The 12586-nt window shown below is 34.6% G+C and overlaps 2 protein-coding genes across 2 annotated transcripts in view; one reads left to right on the top strand and one right to left on the bottom strand.

Annotated features, from left to right (window-relative positions):
* The window catches only part of LOC136836734 (vitelline membrane outer layer protein 1-like), a 276601-nt gene that overhangs the window by 130380 nt on the left and 133635 nt on the right, over positions 1-12586 (bottom strand). The gene's annotated exons all lie outside the window — the stretch shown is intronic.
* The window catches only part of LOC136836729 (myosin-IIIb-like), a 170456-nt gene that overhangs the window by 115176 nt on the left and 42694 nt on the right, over positions 1-12586 (top strand). The window contains 12 exon segments of the mRNA XM_067101249.1: positions 3907-4083; positions 4969-5106; positions 6087-6251; positions 7004-7171; positions 7515-7631; positions 7984-8172; positions 8843-9045; positions 9392-9536; positions 10415-10604; positions 10864-11074; positions 11470-11638; positions 12012-12138. Of these exon segments, the coding sequence (XP_066957350.1) occupies positions 3907-4083; positions 4969-5106; positions 6087-6251; positions 7004-7171; positions 7515-7631; positions 7984-8172; positions 8843-9045; positions 9392-9536; positions 10415-10604; positions 10864-11074; positions 11470-11638; positions 12012-12138 (1999 nt within the window).

Raw genomic sequence — 12586 nt, 5'->3', positions numbered from 1 at the left:
TCGCTCAACAAAGAAGCCTGAAGGAGGAGTCGGGGAGAAGTCTCGCTGAGCAGAAAGGAGCAGTGATGGTAACGTGCACAAAGAAGCCATTAAAGAATCGTCTTTCTTGGCTTGACCCCAGAAGAGTAAAGAAAGAGAGACAAACTCTCTCTCTCTCTCTCTCTCTCTCTCTCTTCTCTCTCTCTCTCTCTCTCTCTCTTTCATTTTTGTGAATAAATTTTATGATTTCAGTCACATTTTTACGCAAAATATTTTAGCTTTAGTCCAGAAGTGAAGGAGAAGCTTGATTTTAATTATACTGAAGAATCGACGGAGCTTTTTAATCTCTACTCAAGAAGGGAACATAGAACATTTTAGCTTCACTTCAGAAACAGAGGATAACTTTTCTGTTCGATTAACAAATGGGTTTTTAAAGTTTTCAGCTCAGGTTTAAAAAGATAAAGATGTTTTTGTAGTTTAAAGGCGCTTAATAAATAAAAAAAAAGAACTTTTTAGCTTTGTTTGTGAATGGTTGTCCTAGTTAATGTAAAAGAGTTCGTTTTAGTATTCATTTTAAAAAGTCGCTTTATTTTAGTTGCACAGTAACCAGCCTACCAATTCAATCATCAGTTAATTATCATTCATATATATTCTTCAGATGATAAGTGAATTTTACATTCATTTTGTTAACATTATTCATATTTCATTATACCTATGTATTTTCATTGATCTGTGCTTTTCCCCACACATCGATATTATCTTTTATGTAAACTTATTAGTCCGGCTAAGGGCCTTTAGACTTGTTCCATAACTTGTAGGACCTTATGAATAATAATATTTTTTTTTATTTTTGTAATTACTCGAGGGTCTTTGCAGCGTCCCTTCAGCCCCTAGCTGCAACCTCTTTCATTCCTTTTACTATTTCTATCTGACTTTCCACCCTCTTTAATAGTACTTTTTTAGTGCAACTGCGAGGTTTTCCACCTGTTGCACCTTTCTAACCTTCTTACTGTCAATTTCCCTTTCAGCCCTGAATGGTCTCATAGGTCCCACCTCTTGTCCTTTAGCCTAAATTCTCTATTCTCTTCTATTCTATTCAATTATTTTTGCATGTCTGGATCATCACCTTCAATCTAGAATTTTTCCCCGTTAGAGAGATTTTTTCAGAAAGTTCGTCATTCAGACAAATCCCTTGGTCTCGACTGAGTCGACCGTTCTTCAAAAATTGTCACATGATAATCTCTCCAGTGTCTTAAATTAATTGACTGCCGGTCTCGGACGTTGGTTATCAATCTTGGTCATGTAAATGTGGTCGCCATTATCTTGCATTGTGGGTCGAATTTGACCTCCTTGGAGAACTTAAATTATTATATAAATAAAACACACTTGATGGAAATGTCCAGATGAGTCTTGCAGATGATTTTGAAGTTGTGTCTCGGTAGGGGGCAATATTTTTCTAATCTGTAAAGATCAGAAACGTTTCTTGTGGTCATTTAGATGGGTGACATAGTGAAATATAGTATCATCATCACATAAGGCCATTGATCATCTGTGGTAAAAGGCGTGAGGCTAGCAACTTCATCCAAAATACTTGCTGGAAATCAAAAGGGTAGCACCTTCTGGGGCCAACCACTCCAAGAGAAAGTGGCATATAGGAGAAAAAAAAATGATCATCTTAGAATTTGTTGACAGAAACTAAGATGCCATAAGATTCTGAAACAAGTGGAAACCATTTTTTGTGAACTCAGCATAAGCTTTGTTTGAAAAAATGCTTGTGTATTCCTTTGCGTGACGTGGCCTATTGATATATGTTCCCATTCAGATGGAAAGGTAGTGAGGCAAGCGAGGACTGTTGTTTTTTTTAGAGAATTTTCCTCCTGTTGCTTTGTTAGTTTATAATCAACAGATTAAGTTATAGCAACGCTGGCAGTTTTTTCGTAGATTCGTGCAAGTAGTTAATGAAGACGTCGTAGCCGCATAACATTCATTCGATTCAAACTCAAACTCATTTGTCGATTCTAATGATAGGTCTTGAAGTAGAATGTGTGTCGAGGGCTTTCTTTCTTAAGAGAGAAATGCCTGCCTTGTTAGTCTTGTGGTGAAGGTAAGATGATATTTGCTAAATTTACCAAGATCCCATAGATAAACATATGCTGAGATATCAGATTGAGTCTTCATAGTTGAAAGGTATTTATGGCAATTATAATTTGCAGAACGGACGTTTACGTAGGTATGCATTTATGTAAATGCATACATCCGTTTCCTTTTGCGTATTAGATGTTATGATTACTAACAAAAAGAAAAACACATCTGTCATTCTCCTTGGCCACTAAGGTCACACACACATCACTGCACATTGATTTGGAAAATATCCTTGATATTCCATTCCCGACTGTTGTATCACGATATTTCCTTTGATAGCTTCCTCCTCTGCGGGACTGGAAAACGTTTAACAAAGTTACCCTGCCGGCAAGTTGAACTAATTTGCTTTGTAGTCAGACAATGGTAGTGTACTGCTGTACTGTGCCGCTCGGCTCTTTAATATATATACATACATACACATACATACATACATAAGTATGTATATATATATATATATATATATATATATATATATATATATATAATATATATATATATATATATATATATATATAATATAATATATATATATATATATATATATATATATAATATATATATATATATATATATATATATATATATATATATATATATATATATATATATATATATATATATATATATATATATATAATATAATATATATATGTATATATATGTATCTCATGCTATCGATCCTTTTTCGCCGAGTTTTAATCTGCAGTGATTCCCTAAATACTAAATGAGACTTATGTCTTCTACCGAAGTTCATGTCATCTAAATGAGTCTGTCGTGTGTTATTGTACCATACTGGGCCACTCTAGAGAACTGTGTACAAACCGGATTAATGGAACACTCTGTCACCAGCAGGAACGTATAACCTTCCAGGTAAATCCTGTCTTCCATGTGAAATTATATGGCAACGAAATTCTGTAATCAACATTGAAAATCTATTATTGCAATGTTGCGAGGCAGCTGAATCTCCGCAGAGCAGTTTTGGAAAGTTAATATTGAGCTGTCTTTTATTTTCTGTGAAGCTTAAATTGTCAAGTTTTTTCAAACTTATATTCGACATTGCCTACATCATTTCCTGTGGTTTATTATAACTGTCAATTTAGGCCTCGAAATATCGTTTTGGTTGTGATTAAACTCGGTAGATTAAAAACCGTAATATTATCAGATCTGATCTCCAGTTTTTATTTATTGTTATGCTACTGCCGTCGTTTAGACTGGATCTGACAAAGGATCGAGATCCAAATTAAATTTTGCCCTTTTCTCCCACATTTTTGTTTCTGCTAAAATGAAATTACTTTGACGCCTTATATGCTATAAATGCAGTTTCCCGTATTGTTCCCACAAGATATCCATTCAATGAATAACTTGTATTTCAGTTTCTTTCATTCCTTTAAATAAATACATCATTCATTTTTCCTGGAACTGTGACTTATTGCGTCATCAGGAAGCCGTGAATTCGTAATTTCTTCTATCAGTACCTTAGTGACAGGTATTACGCCTAATATATATGGCATGTGCGTCAAGAAGGCCCCTTAAGGATCTGTATTTCATTCTGTTTTCTCCATGGTCTACTCTGTTCTCATTTATAAAACTCATTTTTGCAGTTTGTGTTATTTTTAATGTTTGCATGGTTAGTTTTATTTTTATTATTCCACGTTTTTATGGTGATCTAATTTACGATTTTTCTTCATGATGTATTCCATTTTATTAATTTCCTTTATACAGCTGTGTAATTTGCAGCTGTTCATAATCTGTTTTATAATAATTCAGTACCTCTCGATCTTTCAGGCCATGGTTTACCTACACGAAAATCACTGCATGCACAGAGACATCAAGGGTCACAACATTCTCCTGACGAATCAAGGCGCCATCAAGTTGGTCGACTTCGGCGTGAGCTCTCATCTCTCTTCCACCTGGGGGAGGCGCAACACCTCCGTGGGGACGCCATACTGGATGGCCCCAGAGGTAAGAGATTGATTTTTTAGATATTTTGAAATGCAAGTGTAAGCAAATGTATTTCACCTCGTCCATTTTCCTTTTTGTCTTTTGTGCTGAATTATTTTTTCATGTGGATGTTGCACTACTTGAAATAAAAACAAAATGGGAAAGTAAGTTTTCGTTTGTGTTAAAAGGAGACCTCAGGGCAATATTTTAGTAGCTTAGCATCACACTTGAGGATTTGAGTTTGTACATCAAGTTTTAGTTTGAAAACAAGTTTCAAAAAATACTATACTGATATCCAAAAATATTCACCTGTGACAATCACCAAACACAGTTTCAGAAAATACTTACCATGCTAATATCCAAAAATATTCACTTGTGACAATCACCAAATCAGTAATTTTTACAATGCCATAATGTAGCTTAGGCCCGAACCAATTAGAAAAAGCAATAAGTAAACCTGGTTCTTGAAGGGCGAAGGTGTTTTACGAATCGGGGAATAAGTAAGATTATTATTATTATTATTATTACATTATATTCAGAAAACGAACCCTATTCACATAGAACAACCCCACAGGGGCAATTGCCTTGAAATTCAAGCTTCCAAAAATATGGTGTTCATTTGGAAGAAGTAACAGAAGGTAATCGGAAATTCAGAAAGAAGAGATCAGTTATTAGAAAAGAAAAGATAAATGAATGCATTAATCAATAAATAGATAAAAATGTGAGTGAATGATTAAAATACAAGGAGAATTGTTTGAGGATAGTAATGCGTTGCATCTTCGCTTGAACTTTTGAGGTTTCAATTGCAAAACATCCTCAAGAGACTGATCGACTGTGTAACGGTGTGTAATGGTAGCAGTTAAAAATCGCTTCCATTCTAAACGAGGATTTATACCATCTTTTTAGGTCATCGCCTGTGAACAGCAGCTCGATTACAGCTACGACGTCCGCTGTGATGTCTGGTCCCTGGGAATCACAGCCATTGAACTGGCCGATGGCGAACCGCCCCTTTCCGAGATCCATCCCATGAGGGCACTTTTCCAGGTAACGTTTTTTCTCTCTTTTTTTTCCCCTGAGGATTTTTTATGACAATTTTTTTTTCTTACAAATCGAAATTACGGTAATGAAGCTGAGTTGTACATCGAAGAGTGACTTCTCAAAGGATTTGTTATTGCATTTAGGAGTAGTAATCGGTCATATTATTATTATTATTATTATTATTATTATTATTATTATTATTATTATTATTGAACAGACTTAAGACAATTGATATCAGACGGGGAATTATTCTCTTACCAATCTTAGAAATTCTCAAAATACCGATTAAGAAGAGAATTTTAACAGTTAGTTCATTTTCACAATCCATGTGTCTACATTTGTGTATAACTATACACACACACACACACATATATATAATATATATATATATATATATATATATATATATATATATATATATATATATATATATATATATATATATATATATATGTGTGTGTGTGTGTATGTGTGTGTGTGTGTGTGTGTGTGTGTGTGTGTGTGTGTGTATAAGCGTTTGATTGTGTAACAGTATTACCAGTTTGACACACAAGTTCAACACACAGTAGATAAAAAGACCCTCTCTCTCTCCCTCTCTCTCTATCCATATATATATATACATTATATATATATATATATACTTTATATACATATAATATATATATATATATATTATATATATATATATATGTATATACATATATGTATATGTATATGTATATATGGGATGTTGAGCATATAAATTGGTCATATATTAGGTTACCTGTTTCTTGAAAACTTACTAAATTTCAATAAAAGGATATACATAATTAAAAAGCGATAATTAAATCGTCTAGATAAAAATTTTCATTGATTCCAAAGTAATGCACAACTTTATGATGTAGTTCTGATTATGATCATCCTATTGTTGCTAATTTCCCCAATTGTATGTTTCTAGTTGTTAAATACATCTTTTGTATGCAGTTTTACTTTGTTCTTCCCTCCAGATTCCAAGAAATCCTCCGCCACAACTGGATCGACCTGTGGAGTGGACTCTGCAGTTCAATGACTTCATCTCCGAGTGTCTGGTGAAGGACTTCGAGCAGAGGCCCATAGCCAAAGAGCTCCTGCAGCACCCTTTTATCAAGAATGTCCCCAACAACCCCGAAGAGGTACTGGTTGCTCTTTGATATGTTTCAGAATCTTTAATTTGAGATATTACAATGCGATGAAGTATTTACAAAGCGTAAATACACCCTTGAAATAGTTAACAAAGATTATTACATCCAGAGTGAACTGAAAAGAACAAATATTTCTCCAAAGTTTATTTATTTTCTGTTAGGTCTTAATAAATCTCTTTAAGATATTCAAATAAACCCATAGAAAGCCTTATGCGAATATACGATTCAGCACTGAAGCATTTTGTACAGTTTCCAGCGTAAGTTTCATCCCTGGGTGTCAAGCAGTCATTCATATAAAGGAGTCTCTCACACATTAGGTTTTCTATCTCCTGGAGCTAAAGTGTACATGGAACCTGCCAACCCATAGAGTTTTCAAACACGATCCCATTTTTCCATGGGGCATTTGAAAAATTAAATTGAATGTTAATAAATAATCATAAACTTGCTGAGGATCTTTTTAATAAAGTATTTTTTTTTTGCATGATCAGTAAGTTTATGCATAATTTTTGTCCTTTTATGTAATGACAGAAGACTACACTTACAGAATAAACCCTTCTGGCTGTTTATTAAACTTGCAGTTAAACGAACTTTACTTGTCACAAGTACCATGACTCGACAATAAAAGTCCTAGAGTATAACTAATCAGAAACTGAAAAAAAATCCACTTGGCGTAACGGAGGCACAAAAATCTTTCTGTCCTAGCACACCCATCTCGATTGCCCCTATTAAATCACTCTCCACAGATTCGCAGAGGTCTGGTGCTACTTCAGAATGATCTTCGTAAACACAACCAGCTCATCCATAAAAATCCGGAAGCTACAATTAAAGGCGGTGCCCTCAAGGCAGATCGTAAGACAAAGAGAACCCCATTATGGATGGATGACCTTGCTTGTCTAGAAAAGCTTTCTGAGGTCAGTTTTTTTTTTTAGTTCCTGGTTTTTCTCATAGTCAAGAGGCTGAATTCAAAAATATTTCTTAATGTTTGACAAAATTAGATGATTTTAGGAATAAATTTTATGCAGCAGAGCAAATGTGGAATTTTTATGGCTAAGTGAGGTACATTAATACTTGAACATTTTATCTTTTCATGCAAGAGTTTCTTTTTTGGAAATGAATAGCAAAATCGGAATTGATTGATGGCAGTCACAAGTGTTTTGAAGAATTACATAAAATCAGATCCAATATTTTCCTTTTTGTAATAGCTATTACTGCACATTGATTTTTAATCACCACTGTTTATTTATTGTGTTCCAGGAGGTCATTGTCGATCACCTCTTCCGAAGATACAAGACTGATCAGATCTACACATACATGGGTGATATTCTGATTGCTGTCAATCCATTTAAAGAACTGGGTGTCTATGGGGATAAGGTAATCTGGAAGACTTTATTTTGCTCCCCGAGATTTATTGTAGATACTGTATAGTCTAATTATGATAGTAAGATATAATGTTGCCAGCCAAAATTGTATCATTATGCAATCAACTTTTATAAAGGTTCCCTAACTTACAGCTGTCTTTTGGAACTAAGGTTCGATATGATAGTGTTATTTTTTTAACACTTTCGAAGCGAGCCCTCAGCGTGCAAGAAAATTGTGTATGGTTATGAAGCTCAAGAATAAGAGTTATTGCAGTACAATTTTTTGTAAGTAAAACATGACATTTTAAAGTTACGTACTGTCATAGACTTAACACCAAGTAAATTAATCTTGATTTTTCACTTAGGAATCTCATCTGTACCGTGGCATGGTGAAAAGTGAGAACCCTCCCCATATTTTTGCCATGGCAGACAACGCTTACCACAATATGCTCCACCATAAGATGCCACAATGTATCGTTATCTCTGGAGAGTCAGGTGCTGGCAAGACAGAGAGTGCCAATTTCCTCCTGAAGCACCTCGTCACACTAGGCAAGGTAAATCCAAGGATTATAGAACAAGTAAGTCGTTCATGATCGGAGGCACCATTCAGAACAAAACGCCTGATATCATTCCTGCCTCACCTGCAAAGCTGCATCCAGAGATGTAAACCGCTTTATCGACTTTTTTGCACTCAAGAATAGTGCTAAGAGGGCTTCTTGCTTTTGCTTCTTGCAGAGAAGTTTGACAATTTTTCTTAGTTTTTCCCCCAAATTTTTACCCCTTGTACTGATATGAGGAGGAAGTTGTTATGAAGTATGTGTTTGCATTTTTACACTGTGTTTTTGTTGATCAGATCAAGGTGACAACAATTTTGAGTACCTCTGTAATCGTGACTTTCAGCTTATCGAATTTTTATTAATTTTCATATACAGCTATTATAATAGTGTTGATAAAGAAGTATCGTGTTCAGTACATTAGTTGTATAATGTGGAATGTAAAGAGAATGTGGACAATGTCAATAAAGTGGAAAAATATACATTATTCATTATGTTATAAAAAGTTATTTGTCATTGATAGAGGTTTTGAAATTCTAGGTTTTGTCATAACTTATCTTTAAATGTCAGTGCAGTTTCTCTTAATAATTCACAACAGAATGCATAATTCATAAGGCTGTTCCTTCATGTCGTATTCGTTCAGTGGTGAAAAATAATCATTTTTTCCTAGGCACCCAACAGAAATCTCGAAGACAAGATCTTACAAGTCAATCCAATTATGGAAGCGTTTGGAAATGCCAAAACTGGAATTAACGACAATTCGTCCAGGTTTGGAAAATACTTGGAACTGACATACACTCGTCAGGGCAAGATCACTGGTGCCAAGATTTCTGTTTATCTCCTTGAGCAATCGAGAGTTGTTCACCACCAGCAGTGAGTTAATCTGTTTTTAGAGGCTTATCTTGTTCCATGACGTTATAATAGATTAGACATATATGTTGTTCAATTTGTTATTTTAGTCTTCATTGATATTTCATTGAATTAAAAAATATAAATTATTAAAAGGGTCTCTTATGTTGTTCACTATGTATATTAGTGTTTTAGCTAACAAATCATATTTGTTTTCTACTTTGCTGAAAGGTTTATTCACGTCATGTACAATTCTTGTGATTATCACTTACGAAGATACCCTACCAGAGTATCAGTTCTTCTCTACTATACAAATGACAGATTGGTTCAATGAACTAATGGTTATTTGAAAAATTGTCTTTATTTTCAGAGGTGAACAGAGTTTCCACATCTTTTATTACTTGCATGACGGCCTTGAAGATGAAGATAAATTGATGCAGTATTGCTTGGACAAAAGCAAGCGTGACAAGCATCGCTATCTGGCAGGAACTAACTGGAGCAAGACTGGAAGCGAGGTGAGAGAAGAAATGATTTGGCCTGATTCTAATTATTCTTTATTTTATTCATTTACCTCCACTTACGATGGCCATGGACCTCGAAGTGACCCAGTGTCATTTGAATCACTCAAGATATGTTTTAAGTTTTATTAATACTTGTGTGCTTACATGGAAGGGACATTAGCTTAACCGTCAGCTCTCCTTTTTTTTTATACAGGTTGGAGACTGCCATGAGTGTGTAAATTTTCTTGGTATAGTTGTTCATGATACGTAAAAAGACTAGTTATTCAGATTTAAATTTGCAAAATCAGCATGAAATTCTATGACCTGCCAGTGTGCAGTAAAATTTCCAATTTTCCTTTCTGCCCTCTTAGTTTGTCTTTTAGTTCTGTTTTGTATCATTAGAATTCAGCTTTAAAATTTAGGCATTCTTCTACAGTTTTAAAATGACCAGGAATTGCTTTTCACAGGTGATTCCTTGTTCATTATAGAATCCAGTACATTTTATTAGAATAATATTCATTGAAATCTAATGCTTATATAAGGGTTTTAATACTAAGAAACATAAGATGTCTACACTAGTTACTGTGATAAACAAATATGGAGGTTGCTCCTAGCATTACTGGAACTTTCATTAGGCCTAAGGAGTCTGTGAGCCATGTGGGTTATAATGAGGCTCGAGAAGTCAGGAAAGTGGGCTAACCGGTAATAGCCTTGCCTCATCAGAAGAACAAAGTGATATTAACAATTTTGCGACAGACCTTAGGAGTCTAGTTGGAAGGGCAGTGAATAACAGTGAGGCCAACAGAGTGAGTAAAGAGATGTAATTGTTATGAAATCTAATTAGTCTAATTTTAGTGGAGTGTAAGGTATTAATGTATTTTACATTGTTCCAGTACAATGTCCAGCAGTACCAGAAGGTCGTGGAAGGGCTGAAGTCAATAGGTTTTAAAGACGATGAACTAGATTCTGTATATAGGATCCTTGCTGCTGTGATAAACTTGGGAGATGTTGATTTTTACCAGACTATTGATAAAGATAACATGGAACAAGCTGCTGTCAAAAATGTAGAACAAATCAAAATTGGTGAGGATGTTTCAAAGTTTTACTAGTTGTACCCTGTGATGAGATATTGAGCTTTTAATATTTTTATATTAATATTTCTTTATTTAAAGAGCAACTTGTTGATACATGCTTAATTACTTTGAAAATAACTGAATAGATGTAAACTGTAACTTGGTGATCAGTTTCTGTCTTTGGTTGTTAATTGGTGATTCGTTTCCATCATTACAAATTTGTCTAAGACGTGTAATAAACAGCATTTGCTTTAATCCCCTCTCCGTAGTTTCCGAGCTCTTGGGGATCGACCCTTCAGATCTCACGGAAGCACTGACGTCAAACAGTGTGGTGACGAAAGGTGAAATCATTACGAGGAATAACACCGTTGAGGAGGCCAACTCCACAAGAGATGCAATGGCAAAGGCCATGTATGGCAGACTTTTCGACTGGATTGTCAATAACATTAACAGACTTCTCTCCTTCTGCAGGATGGTTTAGTAAGGCTGATTTACTATACAGTTTTTGTTTACTTCTGAAGAAATATCTCATTTTTCTTGTATTTAATTCAGAGGACAATACCATTCTAATTAGTTAATTAACTTTTCAGTGCCTAAATTATTTAATTATAGTACTGATAAAATGAGACACAAAGTTATTTCTCTTCAACATTACCTTCTTCTGACCAAGGGTAAATGGTCAGCCTTTTAATTATTGAATTAAACTTCGAATCAGTACACCATGTCTTAGTTACTAGTCGCTTCCAAGGGGGAATCAAGAAAAATATCCAATTCTTAATCTATATATTCGCTCACGTACAAACTAACTAAAAATATCTTTTGAAAAATAAAATATAGTTGGATTGGTAATTAATTTCCTTTTCATCTCTTTCAAGTGGTGACCATTTAGCCGTTGGTCTCCTGGACATCTTTGGCTTTGAAAATTTCGAGAATAATTCATTTGAGCAGCTGTGCATCAACATTGCCAATGAACAGATCCAGTACTTCTTCAACCAACATATTTTCACGTGGGAGCAACAGGAATATATGTCAGAGGGAATTGAGGTGAGAAACCAATATATTGAAAGTTGCAATATGTCTGAATTAATTTTTCAGTTTTTATGTCACTCTTAGGACATCTGCAAGACACGAACTGTTGTGGACTATATTTCCTTTGGTACTGAGATTTGGTTAATCTTTCCGTAAAGTTTAACTTATGCGATTTTTTACTGTAAACATAATGTTTAATTTCTGTATAGGTCTAATTGAAAGACAGTAGCATCGTACAGTAATAATATTTTTTGTACAGTGTTCATTGGAACTTATGGCAAAATAGTAGTTCATTAATTTTATTCTCTTAACAAAATATCACATTAATGGCACTCGAACTGACCTTAATCAGCAACAGCAGCTACAGTATGAAAATGTCCTTCAACAGGTCGATATCGTTGAGTTTGCAGACAACCGTCCTGTCCTAGACATGTTCTTGGCCAAACCTATGGGTCTTCTGGCACTTTTAGACGAGGAGAGTCGGTTCCCAAAAGCAAATGATCAGTCTCTCGTTGGTATGTGATTGCTTTTATATAGTGCTACTCTTTATTGTTCCTGTTGCTGATTTACTTTCAATAGAAGTGTTTAGTTGTCCATTGAAATGTTTACGTGCCCTTTTTTCTTGTTCAAATCTAAAAGCACAAAAGTGATCTAGATCTAGCAGTTACCACTGTAATGAATTAATGTGAGTTTCTTTCCTTTTGAGCAACATACGTGCATTTGCTGGTATAGTGGTTAGTGTCGTGGCATGCCACTCAGTTGTCATGGGTTTGTCTCCCCAAGGGTGATGAAAAATCACTGGCAGTGTATCATGATCAGTTACTGCTGCAGTGTAGGGTCTGTGGTAGGAGGCTGAAACCAACATTCTTTGGAAACTTGAATTTCAAGTCAATGGCACCTGTGTGCTTGTTTCATCTACTAAAATAATAATAATAATAATAATAATAATAATAATAATAATAT

Source organism: Macrobrachium rosenbergii, chromosome 56 (genome assembly GCF_040412425.1).
Source record: "Macrobrachium rosenbergii isolate ZJJX-2024 chromosome 56, ASM4041242v1, whole genome shotgun sequence".
Classification (NCBI taxonomy): Eukaryota; Metazoa; Arthropoda; class Malacostraca; order Decapoda; family Palaemonidae; genus Macrobrachium; species Macrobrachium rosenbergii.
Note: the sequence above shows the minus strand (reverse complement) of the source record. Positions and strands in the feature narration are given on the sequence as shown.